Here is a 21,795-nt window from a genome sequence, read left to right on the forward strand (position 1 = left end):
ATATGGGCTGAATACCCAAGCTAACTGCTGGGTTGCGTGATACGGCAAACACATTCCCAGGATCCGCTTTACGTGTGTGTGTGTAGTCTCACTAAGCTAAACAGGGCTACTCAGATGCAAACATTTAAATTCATGTTTAGCATTTTCCTTTCCTCAAAAATACCAGTTTTTAACTGGAATTTAAAAGGTCACCTTAATAGAGTTAGTTAAACAATTCTCAAAGGAAAATACTTCTGTCAGGATGTGGCCATAGGAGATAGAAATATTCTTCAGGAATGTGTTCATTTTAGTAATGCTCCAGAAGAGGCCTCCATGGCTTTTTCTGGCTTGCCCCTGTGGTTGTTTGGAGTACATTGGGTGGGTTGCAAAGGGGCCTTGGTAGGTGCCTGAGTTAGAGCCTATCTCTCAGGCTTTCTCAGTTCCTGTAGTTCTGTGTTGCCAAAGTGCAAGCTAGGCTGCGAAGATGTTGAAAAGAAAGCAAAGCATTCCCTTCCTTTAAGCTATGTTTTGGAATTTTGGAAACACTTCTGGTTTCTATATATATATATAATTCCATTTCTGAAATGATTATTTTTAATTTCAGCATCAGTCAAGTTCTAATTTCTCACTCTGCCTACTGTATAGCTACCAACCCACAATACCTTTCCCAGGGTTGCCTGTAATAGTCTTGCTTTTGAGGAGAGTTTTCAAACACAAGGATGACAGCAAAGTCCGCAGTCTTCCTGGCAAGTCAACAGGGATCTGACATCTGATTGTCATCTGCCCCTTTGATGTTTCTCCCCCTCTAGCACTTGTGCTATAAAGAGGCTTTCCCTGCAGTGTACAGCTGCAACAGATTTCTCAAGTTGAGTTCTCAGTAAATCTAAGATGTAGAAAAACATCCTCCTTGATGATGTCAGGACCTTTTTGTAAGAAAAAGTCTCCATTTTGTCATCTTTGCAATTACACCATCAATCCCATGTCCGATTTATCAGCCTATCCCAAACATCACAGAGGTAAAGCTTTGTCGTTTATTGAGATTTGTTAATTGGTCTCCAATGGACCAAAACGGAAACCAATGACAACGTTCTGTATTCTGTGCAGCACATCTAGGTTTAAATTATGCAACACAAAATGGTGAATCTTGTATCTTCAAAAGCCTCTTTCCCACTGGTCCTGGAAAATGGACGTGTAGAGAGCTCAAAGGAAACACAGAGCTTTACACAAAAAATGGAGCTTTGAAATCAAATCCAGGCTCTTGGACGAGAATGCAGCCTGGTGGGGCATCATGCCAGGGAGGACCGCGTTCCTCCTGACCTTCAGTTCCCAGTAAGAGGAGGAGGAGTATTGTCGTGTGGAGCTCTGATAGCAAGATGCCGTATATGTGCAGCTGATAGCTGGCTGCATATGGTCAAATTGCAGTCAAGTATCGTGTTTGCAGCCTCTCTGCATGTAACCAAATTTAGCTTCAGAGTAATATGCTTGGTTACCGGTTGCAGCTTTGTTGTAGCTTCAGGGCAGACTCCTCCTGAATGGACTCTGTGTTACTGTAACTATGCCATTTCCAGCATCCGCGTTAGAATTACAGCTCATGTAGGTTTAAACTATTCATCTGCAGAGTGAACTGTAGAAATGTTCTTCTGTAGAAACAGAGCATTTGTAGGAATGCTCTGTTTCTCGAAAGTAAAACCAAAAAGCCCTAAAATAAAATAAGTAGAGTTTCTTAGTGCTTTTGAACTTCTTTTTGGTAAGTTCATTTGCAGAAACTTGCTTATATTAGGAAACAAAAGTGAATGCATGACAGAAACTTAGGAAAAAAGGAATACGTTTTTCTGCTGAAGTGCTCAAGAAATTTAGTAAAAATATGTAACTAAGGAATAAAGAGAAGCTTTGTAGGATTGAAGGGGTTCCTGTGCCTTTCACACCATTTAAGAACACTAATGCTGTAGTGGAACATGCAGAGCACTTTGCAATCTCCATATGGAAATGCTATAGATGAGAACAAAGAATTATTAATTAGTATCATTGCTCCATGTCACTAATTAAAAATAATTCAGAGGAGAGTTCCACAGTTGAAATTGTTGTCTAGTATCTGGTACATGGAAGACCAAAGCTGAGATTATTTGAGGGGAATATTTAAATGGTGGCAGGCAAAGGGAAGTTAAGAATAGAAACAGTTCAGGTTGGAAGGAGGTAACTAATATGGCATTGGAGGCATCAGTGATGCATTTTGTATTATTCATGGCCATGACTCTGATATGGCATGTAGATTTTCTGCATTTTCATTTGCTAAATTAGGTGGGACAACACATAAAGAGTAAAGTAGTCAGTGAAACGTAGAAAGGATTTAGATCATCATGGTGATACAAAGCTTGCAAACGCCTTTCCACAAAATGTGAGTTGCTACAGAACTAGTTTTATGTTAATTTACTGGTGAATAATTTAAAAAGACCTGTTTACTTTTTAATAAAAAGGAAAGATATAAATTGGCTGAGTGTTCCTAATGTTAGTTACAGCTGCCATTGAGCAGATGTTAGGGATTCTTAGTGGTATGCTAGACCAAAGTAAGTTTTATGAATAAACAAACAATCCCTTTTTACTACCAGCTCTTTCAGACTTTTTCTCTCCCAAATTCACAATAAATGGCTTTTTAAAATCTCCTCATAAATAATTACCTTTCTTGTGCCACTTTTTTGTAGGCACTTGGATTTTAATTATGATGATGAACTGTTTTAATAAAGTTGTTAAATAATTTTATCTTTTTAGGGCTGAGTCCAGTTTCCATTTCAAATCAGTGGGAATTTTCTCTTTAACTGCATTGGTTCCTGGGAATTTAATCATTTTAATTCTTGCTAATTCACGTGATACTACATTACACACTGCTTTATAAAGTCACACTGGGAGAAGCAAACAGCTTGTAACATCTTCTTGTACTTCTGAACTCTAAACGCACACACTCATCTTAGCTTGCTGGCTAAAAACTGTCTCCTGTTACTAGTAACCATTTTGTTTTAGCTCTGTCATTTTGATTGCAGTAAGTTTTAAAAGGTAGGTGGTTAAATAGAGACAATCTAATTTTTGCTCTGGGCTAATGTCTGGGGGCCTTAAAGCACTTTAGAGACGACGACTAGCAAACTGGATGTTGTGCTTCCTTGTAGACAAAGTATATGCAACACCCAGATGCACCCCGCTTTGGACTAATGTTTTCCAGTGTAAATATTTGCTAGAGATCTGTATGTGTGGTTTGATATAGAGAAAGGCCGAGTGCATATAATTCTTCTTGGCTTCAGTTATGGTTCAACATCTCTGAAAAGTAGTTGGTTTATTGAAATGCATAAATCTCTCTCTGTTGTGGAGGGGGAAGGAGGCTAGTTACAAGATTTTAAACTTTTTGAGTTTTAGTCTTATGGCATGGTCCAAGTTTACTTAATTAAGGTTAGCTATTATTTGAAAAAAGTACAGATCACATTTAAACTTTATAAAGACTTCTTTCAGATTATGTATGAGGAAAGCACAAAACACAATAGTGTGTCTCATGATCCCACTCCTGACACGAAATATCATGGATCGCTGCAGAAGATGGTAATACCAGTTTAGATATTGCAGGAAGTCGTAAGTGAAGGTGTGGATCCTGCAAGGCTTTAGGGATTAGGTCTGTCTGTGCACACAGAGTGCCTGTTTCTTTGGGATGCACCTTGGGCAGCTTTCTATGCAAAGCTACAAACTTTTGATAGATTTTCTTTTTCTGTAAGAAAGACATTAAATGTACTGTCTCAATGAATAGTGACATTTAATAACTCTCCATTAAATACCTGCGAGGATTTATACTCCTAAGACAAAGAGTTTGATACTCAAATACTTTAATTCACAGTATTTCAGTAAAAAGAACAAAATGCCAAAATACAAAATGGTAAGATATATTTAGTGTAGGTTTTTAAAGTGTAAAATCTACATATAAAATGTGGATTAAAAGATTAAAATATTGTCTTCATTCTGCCAGTGGACCAACCAGAAGTACATTTCTGTATCGATTTCAGTTATTTTACACTAAAACCTAGGCAGCTGTTTAATCAGATTGTTGGTACACCTGATTTGAGATGCTCACATGATTGCAGTCTGTCACCAGGTCAGGACGGAGGCTGTTGGCAGGTGCAGGTGGGGAAACAATGCTGCAGTGTATTAAGCACCTTTATATGGGTTGCTCTTGAGTTCTGATGGTGCTGAAGGGCCCTTTTGAGGGCCCCGAGGCAGACACTTGCTTCCTACAGAGTGTGGTTGCCGAGGCAGAGTTTTTCATTTTGCTTTTTGTTGCTTTGGGAATGTGAGGGGAGGTTGATATTGAGGCCACCCAATGAGCTAGAAACCTCCTAAAACAACGCTACAGGTAGTGGTGGGAGCATCTGTTACTAGAGTAACAGATGGTTACAAAGAATTATTAATTTCCAAGAGTTTCCAAGAGTTCTTGGACCCTCTGCCGCACGTTGCAGCCCCCATGCATGAGTTTCAGTAGTTTTGCCAGATGTCACCGTGTCAAGGTAGGGAAGGACGAAGGAAGTGCTCTGAGGGGCTCCTGGGCAGGAGAAATTGCCAGGGAGGAAGGTGCCTTTTAAAAATAATCATAATGGTGAAGGAGAGAATAACTTGTGAAATGCTTGCCAGTTTAACAACCCTGCTTTGCAATATGCTACATATGTGAGATGGAGGCCTTCCAAAGCGTTGCCCTTTTGGTAGTTATAGCGCCGGGAGAGTGCACAGCACATGCATCCAGGAGGTCCGTAGCAGAATCTCTTTGTTCCTAAGTTGACTGTACTGAAGGCTTTCAAATATCGTAAAAATTAAACTAAATACGTAACATTTTTGTAGTAATCATGATTGCTGGAACTGGAGTGTGCAGCGTTCTGTGCAAGCTCGTAGGGAGCCTGTTCTACCTCAGGTATGAAAGCAACGAGGCCACAAGGACAATTACAAGCTGATGTCTGGTGAGATCTGGCACTTTACCTTTCTTCAGGCAAAGTCAAAGGCAAGATGTTGGCCACAGTGGGCTCTTGGGAAACTCCTTTGATACTGGAAATCTCCCCAGTGCCGAAAAACTCTAGAAGCTGCCTCCGTGCCAGCTGCCTTTTTGCATGTAGGGAGCAGCAGGCGAGCATGGCCGGTGCTGGCTGTTTGTCCTGTGCACGACGAGGAGGCTGGATGCTGGACAGGTTCTGGCTGTGGCCTTAAGATGTCACTTTTAAATCTCAAAAGTTAATCTTACCCTCCTCTGCATTGGAGCCAGAACAGAATCTTAAATTGCTTTTATTTTGAAATGTTGAAAACCACTCAAAGTGACATTGAAGTGTCATGATTTTGGCTGTATTATGTATCTTTTAAAAAAAGGTATAAAATTCATAGCACCTTCTAATCTTGATGAAGTAGACTAATTTTCTAGTTGCTTTGTTCAGTGTGGAGTATCTCCAAGTGCATTTTAAGGAGCTTTTTCTTCAATTTGAATAATTTTGTTACAAGTTAATAGACAATACATAAGCATACCTGTGTTTTAGTGTTAACGTATTTGCTTCAAAGTTGCCATCAACATTAAAAAGGACAAAACTAATTCTGTTTGCTAAAACGGGGTATGCAATATGCCATGTGATGCTGTGATTCTAAGCTTGTCGTATATATTCATTATTTTCTTCCAAATCATAGTGCTATTACTGGTAGATATATCAGGGCTTTAGCTTCAGTTTGTAGTATGTCCTGTACTGGACAATATTTTGAGAGACTTAAGATATATTGATCTAAAACCAGGCGTGCCAATAAGGACCCAGCCCAGCACCAACACCTGGCTTGGTGTTGAGGACCTAAGTATCTGCACCTAATTTGGAAGGAGAGGACAACCTTTATGTTGCTCCATGATCTTTTTGTCAGCAACCTGTGCTGTCACTAGTAAAGTGATGGGAATGAAAGCCATAATTTGTTTCTCTCCACTGGACACAACATGTCCAGCATGGGCTCAGTGCTCAGCCTCCACTGCTCCCCTGCCTAGTGTCTACTCCTAGTGCTCAAAAGTGCAGGGAAGCTGTGCAGAATAATCTGTAAAAGGAAAAAAACATTTTGACTGGATCAGGTGAGGGGAAATGTGTACTTTTTTTTTCCCAGTGATTGGGAAGGAGTATGTGTTGGGATGCATGGATTTCTCTCTTCTTCTCTCCCTTTGGCCCTTTGGTGTGTCATTAGGCAAACTGCTTAACCAGTTTCAGTGACACCATCTGCAAACTGAAATAAAGTTAATATAGGTCATGCTACTGTAAAGCCCTTGGGTGTAATACATGGTACACAGTTTGAAAAAAGAAAAATTAGAATCTCAGTAAAAAGACATGAGTTTGAAAAAGGGCATAACTATGCAGGAATTCCTTAAGCTTCATTATGGTCCTGCTGGTCGCTCTTGGGAGGGTGTCCTGCTGCTTCCTCTTTGGAGAGGACAAGGCCTGGCTGTTCCTGCACTGTATAGTTGTCTAAACCACTCCTGCACCTGTGTATGTCCCAGCACTGCTTGGACCTGGCGATTTGAGCAGGGCTGGGAAACATGTTTCCTCCTGTGCTTGAGTGTAATTTGAAGCCTAAAGCCAAGAGCTACCACTAACTGGGATTTCAGCTGGGGCCTCTGAGACGGGACCGCATGTCAGTTATTTAATCATCTCTTTCACCATACACAATATGCACTGGCTTGGAAAAAATGCTCTAAAAATAAAAAGAGCTGGTGCTGTAGAGTGCAGTGACAGAAGGTGGTATGGATCTTTCTTTTGAACCTTCTAAAGGAGCCTTTTAGATGAACACCCAAGAAACTAATACTAATTAAGTAATAGTAGCCTATGGAGACCTGTGGTAGACACTATAATAGTGCATTTGCAAGCTATGCATAATTCAGCAATGATGAATTCTTTCAGACATCATCTGCAGGGAATTTTGCATAAGTATGGACTTAATAATTTGTCCCTTTGTGTGCGTACATAAGTGCTCCTAAGGGCATCATTTGGCCTGCAGAATGCCTATTACTGGAGATGGCATACAAGAAAGGAAGCATCCCCTTTGAGTCCTGAAACCGGGGCTAATATGATAGAATGGGTCATTAGAAAGGTCTTATTTGTAAGTAGACATTAAACATGGAGCCCCATGATATGTTCTTTTTTTTTATTATTATTATTAATTCATGGAGTCACTTTTCAAAAAAGAAATACAAAATATCCAGTTCACAAAAGACCAAGCTATAAGCTAGGGTTTTCAAGAATGGTAGCTTAGACACATGCACATGAAAACACCTGCAGGCAACTAAACGCATCTATGGCAGCATAGCCACGTGTGATGCAGTTAAAGCTACTCAGTGAGTTACTGCTTAACTGACTCGCCACAGCTGCATATTCTCTTGTCCATCTCAATGACAAAGTTAGGCTAGCAGGAAATATATTTTACCTTGCAACTGGAATAGGATTAGGGCATGTAAGTGGACAATTGCAGTGACTCAGCTGACAGGAATTAGCTTTTTATATCTTTTATGTCTTGCTCTGCCTTTCATTTTTAGAGGACTGATAACCTAATAGCTCCTAGTCAGGCTAATTGTGTGTGAATCTTAAGACTCTAATTTTAGGTGCTCTTAAAATAATAAAAAAAGATGTCTTCCTCTTGGAACTGTATGCAGAGTTGATGATAATATATATATTTTTGTCATTGCTACAATGTCAGCAGAAACAGTAGTGGGTTAGGAAGATCCCCTCAGCAGCATGTCTTTTTCCCGCTGGTGCTAGAAGGTCTTGTAAAGGCATATATTCACACTGTGCGGCCAAACACTTCTACCTGACTGGCAGCAACCAAGATACATCTGCGTTTGTTGCAAGTACTTACAAAGTAGTGTGGCATAATTGTCCCTCTGCTTCTCTGAACTATTGTTTAAATTGCCAAATGCATCTTTGTTCTTTATTAAGAGTAAGGCAACAGCACAGAGTCTGCAGTTATCAGGAGATAATCATTCCCCAAGGGCATTTGAGGCACTTCACAACCAAAAGGTTGTGATTACTCTACAATTGCTGTGCTGCTTATTATTCCTTATTGCTTAATTATGGAACCATAATATGTTTCTTGAATGCTGTCATCTAACTAATGTTCTCCAGTTCTGGTATGCCGACTGATTCTGTTTTATGTGGCCTGGGAACGTTTGTGGTGTTTCAAAATGATGTGGTGGATAGCAGTGGTATGGGCCAGTAGTGGCAGCTCTGTTCTGGCCCTCGGGAGAGCGGGACGTTAATTTTCCTGCATTGCTGCATGCTTGCAGAGAGGCCTTGGGCAAGCCGCTGGCTTCTGCATACCTCGCTTCTACACATCCGCTCAGCTGCTGCTGTAACTAATGCTGTATAAGCACCTAAAACAGACATAATATAGTGGAGTTCATCTTAACCTCTAGGTACTGACTCAGAGAACAAGCTAGAACATATCCTACCTAATTTCACAAGACACATGACTGCAGCCCAAGTGGCCTGGCTGTCAACAGGGCTGGGAACTCGGTTTCTTTTGATGGCTTGTGGTACTGTTCAAATATCTTAAGGCTTATTCAGATTTCCATCTCTGATTAAATCAGGCTGATGCATTTGTGCTTCGTAGGCTTGAGTGCTGTAATGTATCACGTGCAGGTGGTTTAGTACGTTTGCAACAAGCCCGCTGAAACAGGTGGCTAGCGCTGCTGTGTTTCAAAAAGGCCTTGATGTCTGCGTTTGTTACGGATTCAGTAAGTCATACTAAGTTCCCTGGGAAAACAATGTTTTATTGTGGTTTCACACTGGGAGAATCTTGCATTTTTCTTTGGCCTTTTCCAGGCTTACTAGTCCTAGAAATCTACCTTGACATATCTTTTTTTTTTTTTTTTTTTTTTTTTTTTTTTTTTAGTTTTTGTTTTGTTTTGTTTTTAAGTCTGTGACTTAGTATTTCTTTGAATCATGTAACTTATCCTAAAGGAAGGAAAAACCCATGCAGGATATATTTTAACATTAGCCTAGTTTTATGTAAATATTCATTTATAAGAAGATGATGGGAGGATAGGTGATAAATTTCAGGTTCTAAACCATCACCAGTATTTTCAGAGGAAATTTGCTGAATTTCTTTCTTTAAGTTTCTGTTTAAGCAAACAAGAATAAGAAATAGAATTGATGAAACTCTGTTGCTGTTACGAGGTTGGCGTAAATTCTTCTTAATGACGTGCTTTTAAAAGCAGCGGTTGGTTTTTTTAAATCCCTCTTTCCGTTAGGGAGATACAGACATTTATAATTCCTCACATCACAGTGCTCTCTGCTAGCGTACGTCTTCCGCGCTCTGCAAGGCTCTGTATGGAGTCCTGCTAGCCGGCTCGTGCGTCATAAATAGAATTTGTTCAGGAAATAAAAATGCATTGTTTCCATTGTTGGAGGATGCTACTAAATTGGCTGTATGTTTGCCTAATAATCACATCTAAAGCTGATTATTCTAGTAATAACCTTAAGATATTATTTAAAAATAAATATATAAGCGCAGTACTTTTGTACTAATACTAGTTTTTAATCTCTTCTTGTTTCTATGAAGTCTGAATGAGATTTTCAAAATTGAATAATAATTTGATCCGTTAATCTTTTGAAGCTAGTAATTTTATTTTCCCCTCTTTGCAGTCTCTGAGGCTCGCAAATGAATAGAGCTTCATTACTGGAGTCTGCATTTAATAACCATTATCCATTATCTTGTAATTAAGACTCCCTGTAACGAATCATGAGGACAATGCAAAAATACATAGTACATTTCTTTAATGAACTGGAAAATGTTCATCTTGTTCTATTTAGTAATGAGTTGCTGAATAGTCGTTAAATTCACTGGAGAATAGAGCTAGATGGATTTTGAAGACTATCTTGAGTTTGTGGCTAATCTATTAGAATTAAAATTTCATCTTCTATTTTTATCAACAGCTGATTAGAAGTCATTCTGTTTGACCAAATTGATTAGAAGACCATATACAAGGGCAGCTGTTGTTTAATGAAAGTTTTTAATGAAACTGTACCATAGAGACTTGTAATTATAAGACTTATAAAAGCTTTGACTTACCTTACACTAGGAAAAGAAAGAAAAGTAATGCACTGAAGGACTTTAAGCACTACATTTCAAAAGGGAAATTAGAAATACAATTTTGCAATGTTAAAGTTTCGCTTCCGCTACTATTTGTTTTAACGTGACTATCGAATGTCCATAGTGCGTCTCGGAAAGGGAGTAGCTCCAAAGTAGTAACTCAGCTGTCTATCATATGTGCATAGTTCTTTTGCAAATCTTGGTAACTCGAAATTGCCTCTTTTTCATATTGTACCTTCTCTGGGGTTAGATCTTCATTTGTGAGTAGTCATTTCTATTTAGATTGGGAATTGTCATAGGATGGTGCAACTTAAACACCAGTAGGCTGAGTTACTACCTAGATGGAAGCCTGCAGAGCAAACCTGGCTGTTACAAGGCATGGTGTTAGTGATACAGTTGGATTACACTTAAATTACAGGACCCAGAAGCATGCCTGGCTTTGTCCCAGCTTCCCATCAGGCGGAGACCTAGCTGCGTGCCAGCCTTCGTCAGAGAGACAGGGCTCCGGAGCATGCCGCAGCACACACGCTAGATGTAGCCACGCAACTCTTTGCCTTTGAGCCAGGAGTGAAACTTCTCTTTCTTACTCTAAAGGATGTTGTAGAGGCGTCATCATTCAAAGAAGAGAAAAAACGGACCCTACGCCAAATCTGAAATGGAAGCAGATGCAGTTCCAGTTGACTGTAGTGGATGGTGCACTATTGCACTGCATTATCCCTCTTCTCCTCCCAGTTAATTTTGATAATTAGTGATCGCACAGCACACCTTTTCCAAAAAGTAGGTTCCTGAGGATGAAGTATGCCCTAATGCAATTAGAGAAGTTTTGCCATTGTATTATGTCAGTGCAGGATCAGACACCACAAACCGTTTTTGGAAGGGAGTTTCTTAGATTTTTATAAATGGAATATTGTGTTGCAGGATTCATTTTAAGCCAACACAGAACAGCAAGTGTGTATAAGACCACTACATGCGAATTCAGGACATCATAACAGTAGGACAGGACAGTAGTGTACACAAATGAGAAATCAGAATTAAAATGAGCTAACACTAACTCCGCTTCTTTAAATAGCATAGTTGCCTTTGACCTTGTTTTTGCATTGTATCAGTCCATGGCTTTAAATACAGTAAAATAATGGAGCTTTTCCTCTGTTTACAATATCATACAGCTGATTTCATAAACACATGCGGGATTTCTTTCTTTTCAGTTTAAAAAGATGTGGGAGATAGGTTTCCTAACTGTCAAATATGAGACTAAATGGATGCAAAGTTAAATTAAAAACCTGATGAAAATTGTTTTTATTCAAAAAGGTCCTTGTGGTAATATTAAAATATTGATTTACATGCAAACATTTTTCAGAGAAAAACATCTGTCTTATTGTGATTAATTCTTATTAATGTATATGTTTGCATGTATATGTGTGTGTGTGTGTGTGTGTATATATATATACACACACACACATACACATATATTTATTTGTATGTAATTGCTCTGAAATGTGATGTTTTAGTCTCAGCCACAGTAGCGTTATTATCAGCATTACAGGAGCAGGTAAAGGAAAGCTTCAAAACTATTGTAAGTTGTAAGGACATACTTGGAGGGCATGAAGTATATATGTGCAGAATTGTTGTTATTCTGAAAGAACCATAAAGCTTTTTGCTTCCTTTAAGGGTCTGATTTTATAAAGACATCTACAGGAAAAGAAGTTGAAAATGCTACTCTTCCAGTAGGAGTAATCATGATGCGAGCCATTAGGGATTTCTACTGGCAAACTGGCAACAAGGTAATTCTTGCTACCTTTCTAAAGATCAACCAAGGGCGTTTATTCAGAAGGAGACAAGACTAACAGCTTCAAAATACAGAGCATATAAATCTGTCTGTTACCTTCTGTGATAATATGAGCAATAGGTGATGGAACGTCTCTCTTACATTCCTCTTTTCATTTGCTAATAATTTTATAGTTTTCAAAGAAAACCACCAAGAAGCCTTTTTGTCCTTCCTCCTGTGAATAGCTGTGGCCTCATTCCCTAAAAGCACGTGCAATCTTAATTCGTCCTCTGCTGTATTTCTTTTTGAATATTTTTTCACCATTTAAGGTGTTTAAATGGTCATCTCAATCGATGGTAATTTGAAGTTGGTAGTGATTGGCATAGCTCCACAATCTTCCATGGAGCTATACAAGTTTGGAGCTATTGCCAAATGTACGTGGCTGTGTTTTCTGACTACCCAAGGGATAAATTCTGCTTTTTTTTTTTCTCCTTGGCTTCCTGGTCAGGAGCGAAGCAGAACTGGTGGGATTCAGCTGCCTGGGAGCAGGACAGGGGTAGCGTTACATCCTGGAACACCCCCTGTGTCCGTCAGGTCACTGTCACGCGGTGTCAGTGTGCAGTAGTGAGGAGCTTATGGCATATGATGGGCTGCCTGTGTGTACATCCATGCAGCGGAGTAGGAAGAAAGGAGGAAGTTATCCGAGGAAACCTTAAGCCCCCTTTACACCTCCTGCGTCCCTGGACAACTGGGAACCATCATTTAGACCCAGTGCAGGTTTTTGGCAGTGGTCTCTCTCCGTGCCTGTGCCCTGGGGGAAGGAGAACATGTCATTAACTAAGATGCTGCCCCAGTTTCTGGGGACCTCTCCAGCTGGCCCTTCTGCAGGCGACCATTGGCGACCTGATGTTAGGGCATGGTATGAGCAGTGGGGTGGAGTATGAGCTGGCTTTGGTGGGTGCTGAGGCTTGTGGAGCATGTGACAGCAGGTGGGACGTGCCTCCATCTGCTTTCCGCGGTAGTCTAGGTGAGGCCAGAGTCAACCCCTGGGCCGTTTCCCACTCCTCCCTTCCCCAGCCTGCATCTGCTTGTGCTGCACGACAGCTCCAGAAGCTCCCGTGGACTTGCTTGTGCAGGATCAGCATCGCTGGAGACCTTGGGAAGGTCGCTCAGACCAGGTGCCTCCGCTCAGCCCGTGTGTGGGCTATACGAGCTGTGCACCAAAGGTGAGGCTTTGCTGCATTAACACAGTCTTTGTAGATATAATTGGTAATAAATGTTGAATTTACCTTTTGCTTTAAAAGAACGCATTCATGGTATAAAATGTGTTATTAAGAATGAGTGCTTATGTCTGTGTGGATGTGTGTGAGCGAATTAGATGTAAACTGACTTTATATGCTTTTATTAACTGAGGACAATATTATCAGTGACAAGAGATTTCTAAACGGTTTCTTTAACAAACTAATTTTGCTGCTGTAGAGATGCTTTCTAGCAAGACGTTGGCTGGGAAAAACAGGTTAATGCAGAAATTAAACTTCTTCGAGGAAAGGAACTAGTTGCAGAGTAACATTTATTGAATGATAAGCTGTGGTGGTGATATGAAAAGTGTGCAATATAATGGGAAATAATCTTTTCCTGTCATTATTGAAGGGCATACATAAATTGGTTTTTCTGTTGGGAAAACCCCCAATCCAGAAAAACTTATTACTTTTAATAATATAAGGTGAAGAGAAAATTCTTGAGAAGATGAACTTATTAAGCAAAATAATGAAATGCTGTGAAACAGCAGGAAAGTGGTAGCCGGACTTTATACTGCTCCTGAATTAAATCCCCCTGCCCCCGCCTTTTTGCGTTTTCATGGTAGTCAGATGTGCCATTTGGAAAGCTGGTATATGGAAGAGAGGAGAAGCTTGTCTTTGTCAGCTTTTTTTGCAAAGAAAAGAGCTTTCAGAATTTGCCTAAAGGAGAAGAAGTTCTGCATGGTGTTTTTTATTATTTTATTAACAGAGTTTTACTTGGTTTTGCTACAAATTATCTTAAAGAGCTGTAATATTTGCAGGAAGGAATATAAATGTGAATTTGATTAGAATTTCTCTTCCTGAGGGAGAGCACATTCATACTATTTTCATTATTGTCTAGAAGATGCTTTTCCAGTTGCTGTGGTTTAAATTCCTTTCGGAAATCTGGTGTTAACAGATGCATACATACACTGACACGTCCATCCATTGACATAAACACAGTCTTTGTGTTTTGATTTTATCAAGCTCTTCCTGTTATTATTTTTATAATCTTATTGGAAATATACTGTTACCAGAATGCTTCAGTGTGAGAGAAGGATTTATTCTATGTTTGTTTTTCCTGAAATCACTATAAAAATTACCATACATATTTAAATGACAGATACTTTTTGAATCTGCTAAAATAAAATATCTATAAGATACAAAGGCAGTGAGGTTTCAGGAGTGTATGCACAGAAATCAGAATGATAATTCTCGCAGAAGGAGGCTAAAGGGAAAGGACTACCCAAGATAAAGATTTATGGTGGAGGGAAATATAAAAAGAATCGCTGTGTGCTGCTACACAGATGGTTCAGATTTTCCTGATATTTGATGCAGACACACTTGTTGCCAATTCTTGTTTTCCAAGGATTGATTAAACGGCTGCACGCAATGTTTAAACAGGCATTTGGTAGCTCGGTGTCACAAGCTCTGTCTCAGGAGGAGAGGTGTTTAAATGGCACGTGATTGGCATTAGCGGGGTACCTGTCAAGTCAGGTTCATTGCTGGTTCTGCACGGGAGGCTGGATCACAGGTATTCCTGGCGTGTGTGTCCTGACGTACATGGCACTTCACCTCACCAAATATGACACCCATCTCTTATGAAGGGACTGAAAGTAGATCCAGCAGGTGGTAGGAGAGAAGTTTTGCCATTCTTGAGAAGCACAAAACTTTACATTTTTGGTGAAGTCAGACCCAGTGCAGTTCCTACCTGGAAAATAGTTCACAAGGTCAGCAAATGTACCATTTGGGTTTATGAATTTTAGTGAAAAATTAAAGCATTAAATAGATTTGCATTTACAGCCCCAATCGTGTATAACTATGGTGCACAGGCTTTTTATAAAGTGCAATCATCTCTCACTGCTCACCACATGAGTCCACTCACATCTCTTGATTTATTGCAGCATCTCTGATGTTATATAATTGCATGTATGTTTGTTGTTGTAAATTTGAAACTGAATTGCAACATGAGCAGTAGATAGTACTCAGATATTCAAGGTTCTGCCTAAATCCCTTGGCCTGGTATTTGCTATTGGCAAAGTCTTCTCTTGGACCTTGAAACCAGCTCCTGATGCTTAATGAAATGGGGTCTAAAGTGTTACTTCCCCACTTGCTGTTGCTCACGACAGCAGGGAGCTGGGAGAGAATGGGTAATTCAGAACGGCACAGGATGAAAATTTTGCCTTTTGCAGTGCTGACAGAGGCTAGATGGCTCTTAGCACTAGTCCAGGCTTTACAGGGTTTATAGTCAGATACTTACTCAGAATAGAATTTGTTATATACATCGTGAACATTTTTAGGCTGCAGGTGCACAAATGTTGGCTGTTTTTCTAGGGATGATAATTACTGAAAATAAATGTATTCCTCTTTTTTTTTTTTTTTTTTTTTTTTTTTTTTTTTTAACTAAAGGTTGGATTTAAACCTGCTGGGGGCATCCGGACAGCAAAAGAAGCTATTACTTGGCTTATGCTAGTGAAGGAGGAGCTAGGAGTGGAGTGGCTAAAACCAGAGCTCTTCCGCCTGGGTGCCAGTAGTTTGTTGGAAGATATTGAGAAACAGGTCAGTTATTAACAATTTTCAGCTTGATGGAGAGAAAAAGTTATCTTTCTGCATGTGCTGGCTTACTGTTTTTGTGGAATATATTTTTTGTCCTGTTTGAAAGATAATGGAACATATATCTAATTTGTTATTGATGACAAGTTCACTTCCAGCTCAGTGTTTCTTTAAATTTGGCCTGGCATTAGAGAGAGGCATCCGGGACTCTGGTGTTGCAGGCAGCTTGCAGTTGCCTGGGCCCCGCTGACATGCAGTGGGCGAAGAGGCTCGACTGGTATATACACAGGGTCTTTCGCAAAGGGATGGCAGCGTACTCACCTGTACTCCTAGCTGCTGGCACTTCAGCTGACCCTCAGAATGCCTTGCAGACCCTCCACATTACTGTGCTGCAACTGTTCACCATGTATTTCCTTCTATGCTGCGGAGAAAATCATATCTCACTCTACATGTGGTACTGCTGGTAAAGAAGTTTTACATACTGACTGTTTCCTGGGGAAAGAAAAGCAATTGCATCTCTTAAAGCCTTATTTTTCTAATTGCTTTTGTTTTTGTGAGTCAGGTCACAGCGTTACCTGGCAGACAAATAGCATATGAATTGCAATTGCAGTGGCAACCCAATAGGAAGAACGGTTTTGACCTATGTATCTGTGACCTACCTCACTGGGATCTATCCCTGAAGGATACAGCAGAGTTGAGCACATCGTAGTGTCATGAGAAGTACTAAACCGTTAGAGCCGCTGAACTTCACTCCCGTGTTCGTTAGGCCAAGGAGATTAGATGGTGTTAGCTCCAAGCAAGGAAAAGGTGTACGAGTCCTTGTACTGTTGCTGCTGGTGGGAGGACACAAGATGTAAGGTGTTTTGGGGGGGAGAAAAAAAGCATCAGTCTGTTCCCTTTCCTTGCCTTCCCTAGCATCTGAAAGACTGGCACATCTTAAGAAATACAAAACAGCTGGAAGATGTCAGGTGGATATTCATGACTGTTGAAACTCCCCGTTTCCCTCTTGCAATGAGAGCAATAACCGGCTTGGTTCGCTGCTGAGCTGTCTCTGCCTCGCTCTGGACCTGAAACCATATCCCTGGTCGTGACCAGGCAGTTCGAGATTTCCTGTCGCCACTGCCATCGCCGCTCAGTCTTGCAAGACAGCCAGCGCGTGTGGCTCTACTTGTTCTGGTTTCTGAGGGGTACGATGCTGTTACCTGCTGAGGATTGCACTGAGCCCCCAGTCGTGATCAAAGCTCTGCAGTACTGGGGCATCTGAAAACGTGGAAGATGATAACATGCCCCAGTCAAGCATGTTTATACCAAAACAGAGAAAATGAGGAGATCCCTCAAATCAGCAGAGTTAAAAGAATGGTTTGAAAGGAACCATATAAAAGCATAAACTGTATTGGATACTTTGAATATTAGAAATAAGACTGAAATCATCAAAATCAGATTACAGTGAGAGTAAAGAGCTGTCTTCTACCTGGCTCTTTTTGAAAGCTTAGTTAAAAGCAGTAAGAATCCTGTTGCTTCAAGCAAAGCGACAAAACCCCTCAGTTCAGGCCCTATGAACAAGAATGAAAAGGTATACTGAATTATTTTTATATGTGTACACATGCATACACAAATAGATATGTCATATTTATCTGACAAACCTTTAAGTTGTTACTTTCTTAATGCTTCTAAATTTATAGTCATATATAAGTCCGTCATAATTTTTCTTTTTTCTTGCAGATTTTCCACCATGTGACTGGCAATTACCCGGTTTACCATGACCTGCCAATGGCTTAGGCACAAAATCAACTCAAGATTACTTTTTATAAAAAAGATCTTTCAGAAAATAACACCCAGAAATCTTCTGACAACCAAGTGCATATGATAGAATTAAAGGGCTAATTCTCCCTTCTTCATATTTTATAGTATTTAAAAATATGCTCAAGTCTGCCAGTTGTGCTTGATCCAAAAGTAGAAAAAATGGTAATTCTGAAATAGTTAAATAGTTAATACATACAGATTTGCAAAGTTAATCTTGCAAAGTCTTTCTCAGACCAGCCTGAAGGGCTTATTAATGGCAACACTGAAATACTATGAAAAAGATTTAAGTGGCCTGGTAACACTTTGCAGTTGCAGAATATGAAATATCTCTGGAATGTTTCAGATTGCTAATTAAGAGCTACAGCTCTTGGAACAGCTTTCCATTCACTTCAGACTAAATCTTCTGCCACAGATATGTTGCACTATTAATGGTTATGTTGATTCAGTTTCAAGCATTGTAACCTGAAAAAATGAAACTTGACTATTACTTTCTCTTATAAAATGTCTTTGTAGCAAAAACCACCTTTTTTTTGGTATTTCTTTTTCCCAAACCTGGGCACAGACATCCATATTTAGACCCTTGAATAAAGGTGGCTTGATTTCTAGAACAGCTGAGTACCCACAGTTGCTCCTGAAGTTAATGGGAGCTCTGGGTGATCAGAACAACTGAAAATCAAGCAACCTCTATATAGGTGCCTAACTATGCATTCAGAGCCCTATTTTTAGGCATTTCACTCTTCAAATTTTAGTCTAACTTTCTTGGAAGCTCCCATTCCTGTCTCCACTCATTTTTAAACACGCTCATCTAAATCTTTCCATTTTAATATAGGGGTTTTTGACTGTCAGTTTGCAGGCGTCGCTGCTATACTGGCTGAACTTCAGCTTTGCCATCTAAAACCAGCTCTAATTTAAAAGGTGAGCTGAACTGTGTCCTACACAGGGTTCGCCCTGTTCTTTTACACCTTTAATGTAAGAAGTACTTTCCTCAGCGTGCATTAATAATACCTGAATCATTAACACCTTTTGATTATCAGACTGCAGCTAGTAGATTCATTATTTCAGAACTGTATTCTACTCACTAACCAGAGTTGTACTAAAAACTTAATTATCTTATCATCATGACTAGTCTCACTGACTTAAGTAGGTCTCATTAGGGAAGTAAGAGGAGAAGGATTTTGCTGTAAATCAAGCTACAAGGTACATTTATTACAAAGTGATCCTTGCTTCATAAAGATAATAATTCAGTTATTTATCTGGTTAAACCACCTGAATTGCTAGTGCTGTGCAAAACTGGACAGATAGGAAAGCTGAAATGGGAAAAGAAATTAGAGAATAGAGCATATACAGAAAATGTAATCCTATATGCAATGCTTGGTACTAAAAATATGCTTTAATTTCCTGGCAAGTAGTTCATACAAGGCTTTTTGGCTTTTTCTAGTTTAGGTCTCAATATACAAAATTAGGGCTCAGTAGACTAAGCTGTGACAATATTTTCACACATTTGGTTTTATGGAAGGTGGCCCTTTTTGCCACACATTTTCTTTCTGATTTCACTGCAGGTTTCTTGAAGGAAAAATCCAGTGCTTACTTGCCTATTTAGGCTAAAATTCTACTTCTGAAATTTTCAAAATAGAGAACCTATTATATGAAGTCACCTCACATATTTTGCATATCGAGTTGACCCTCTGCCATAACATCTCAGTAAGTTCCTACTGAGTTTTGCTACTGTTTAGTTCTAGCCGTATAAATGTCTAGAGTGTCTTTAATGCTTTGCTGTAAGAGGTTTACCTCACTTGCAAAGTTGATTTTTTGTGCATTCAGTTTCCCGATTCTGTAGGCAATGTGTCTGGGAAAGGTTGTGGTTTCATTGGTTGTCTTTTGGACATTTTGTGAGAATCTAGAAGCTATTTTAGAGTTGCTTCAGTCTCTCTATTTAGGTTCTTAAAATTAATGAAGGTCCAGCTTTGCCACCTTAACTATTTAACATGAGTACCTCTACTTGAGAACCAGCTTCACCAGTTTTGTGGGAGCTACGTGTGGACTGATGAATTGTGTATATTTCTGGTGAAGCCCCCCTCATTTTGATGTGCACCTGTGCTTTGCTGGTTGGTTTGCTTCTGTACCAGACTTCAGGAACAGACTTGCTTTGCAGTGTGATAGATTAAGCTAGGTTTACAAGATGCACAGCCCTTCCAAAAAGTCTTAAGATTTCCACTTCCCTTTTTAGTAAATGTTACAAACACACCAATTATAAATACTGTGCAACTCCAGGTCAGCCAGTGCTTTGGAAGAAGTTGGACTCCTAGGAAAAGAACCTCCCCACATTTTAGGCACTGATGTGTTGAAATCTGTGATTTTTTTTTGAAGAAAGTTTCAAAGTAAAGCTGATTCAAAGGTGTTTTTTTTTCTTTTTTTTTTTTTTTTTTTTTGATTTGGTTTGGTTTAGTTTGGAGTCGGTCTTTTTTTTTGAGGAATAAGCAGACCACTCAGTGTTATGTTATAAGCAGTGAGGTCCTTGACATGGACCCCAGTCTGATCCAGTCGCTCATCCCTCAGTCCTCTGACAGAAGATAACATAGGGGAGCAGCAAGGGCAGGTGCCAGCAGTCATCCCAGGAACAGCCAGGGGATGAACCAAGGAAAGTCTGGGGAGCCCCATTGGTGCAGCAGGAGGCATGGCCAGATGTGGGGCTAGAGAAAAGCTCCAGCGCACCTCCCTAAGGGCCATCCAGGGGATGAGGTGCCCCAGCACAGGTCCGGTGTCCATCCAAGAGGTGGAGTCAGACATGGGGTGGGAGCCCAGCACCGCTGGGGCATTGTGGGGCTGGGACTGATGATCCCACACTGAAATGGGGTGAAATGGGGAAGAGAATCAAGTAAAAACTGCAAATCTAGAATATTCTTTAACAACTTATTTAGAAGAGGAGGGAATTGGAGAAAGGTTCAGCTTCTATTTTCATGGCTTGTAGGAAACAAAAAGGTATTAAATAGTAATTATATATATGAGCTGGAGCAAGTAATACTTTGATATCTTTATTTCATCAGTATTACAAGTTCATTCATTCATTCCCTTTCTGAATCAGAGAACACACATTATATACTATAGCACATGCTACTGAGACAGAAAAAATGATCTGCTTTTAACTTTATTTTGCTCAGTTGGAACTGTGGCTCTTTGCCTCCCCTGGGAAAAATGCAGCAAGTTGTATCCAAATCTTGGTGAGCTTTTGCTGAAATTACCAGTGCTGACATCTGGATGATATATAAAGTGTGTAGTAGGAGTAGAAGGAAGGAACTAATTAGATTCAACCTGCCCAGGAGAGAAAGACAGAGAAATGTCCATCTGGTCAGTTCTTATTTATTAGGGCAGCCAAGGAGAAGAATATTCTTACTACGCAAAGACACAGTAGATAAAATTACCAACTGGACATATTAAAATCCTCAAGAGTCTGAACTGTGCTAATTTAAACTGTGATGAGGTTGTTCAGAAAATAGAAATTAGAATAGAAAAAAAGTATTGAAAAAGGTTGCAGACTGTACTCCCTAAAGGCAAGAGTAAGCAAGCAAATGATGGGTGATCATCAAATCTAAACCAATTTTATTGCAGAGACCCTATCATCTCTGTTGTAGACGATTTACAGATCCTTCCCTTTCTGTGAAGACCTGCAGTGACTGCTTACTGAGAAAAAGTGTTACAAAGTTGTCTTAATATCTTTAATGATATTTAAGATTGATGCAAGAAGGAGTACCAACAAGATGCTCCAACCATTCTTAATGAATCTAGTGATTTTAAGGGGCTCTGTTTTGAGCACTGGGGACATCTTGTGGATTTTTAATTCTCAGAAATTGCAGAAAAAGCTCAAATTCTGGAAGCCAAGCTTTCCTGAGGCATAGCAGTTTCAGATCTCCAAGATTACAGGGGGCGTTTGAAACCACTGAATTGTAAGAGCATCAATTTAAAGTTACTTCCTTAGTTGAGATTAAAACAAAGAACTCCTCTAAAAAAGAGAATGGAGCTTTGCAGGCTCAGCTGGGAGAGAGTAACGTAGTTTTCAAATGGTACAATGCTGTGTAAAACAAAAACCAAAATGCACAATGGCTTCCCTAAAAAAGAAAAAAAAAGGAGAGAAAACTCTATAAACTCATTTTTTCCACTTGATTAATGGCACAAGATCTATTTTTATTCAAAAATTCAAACAAATTACCACCTGCTTACTGTTTGTATCTAGCAAATGAGCAAGCAACGCACAAAGAACTTTAGTTATGGCTAGTGTGCAGATCAGGACTGACAAGTCGGCTCATG

The 21,795-nt window shown here is 39.7% G+C and overlaps 1 protein-coding gene across 3 annotated transcripts in view; it reads left to right on the forward strand.

The window, feature by feature from the left end:
* DERA (deoxyribose-phosphate aldolase) overlaps positions 1-18,012 on the forward strand; it is a 51,628-nt gene extending 33,616 nt beyond the window's left edge. For all 3 annotated transcript variants that reach the window (XM_062570380.1, XM_062570366.1, XM_062570375.1), the window contains 3 exons: positions 11,764-11,876; positions 15,547-15,696; positions 17,413-18,012. In XM_062570380.1, the coding sequence (XP_062426364.1) occupies positions 11,764-11,876; positions 15,547-15,696; positions 17,413-17,469 (320 nt within the window). In that variant the 3' untranslated portion in view covers positions 17,470-18,012. The remainder of the gene's footprint in view (positions 1-11,763; positions 11,877-15,546; positions 15,697-17,412) is intronic.
* Positions 18,013-21,795: the final 3,783 nt, after the last annotated feature.

The sequence above is a fragment of the Rhea pennata genome, chromosome 1 (assembly GCF_028389875.1).
Source record: "Rhea pennata isolate bPtePen1 chromosome 1, bPtePen1.pri, whole genome shotgun sequence".
Taxonomy (NCBI): Eukaryota; Metazoa; Chordata; class Aves; order Rheiformes; family Rheidae; genus Rhea; species Rhea pennata.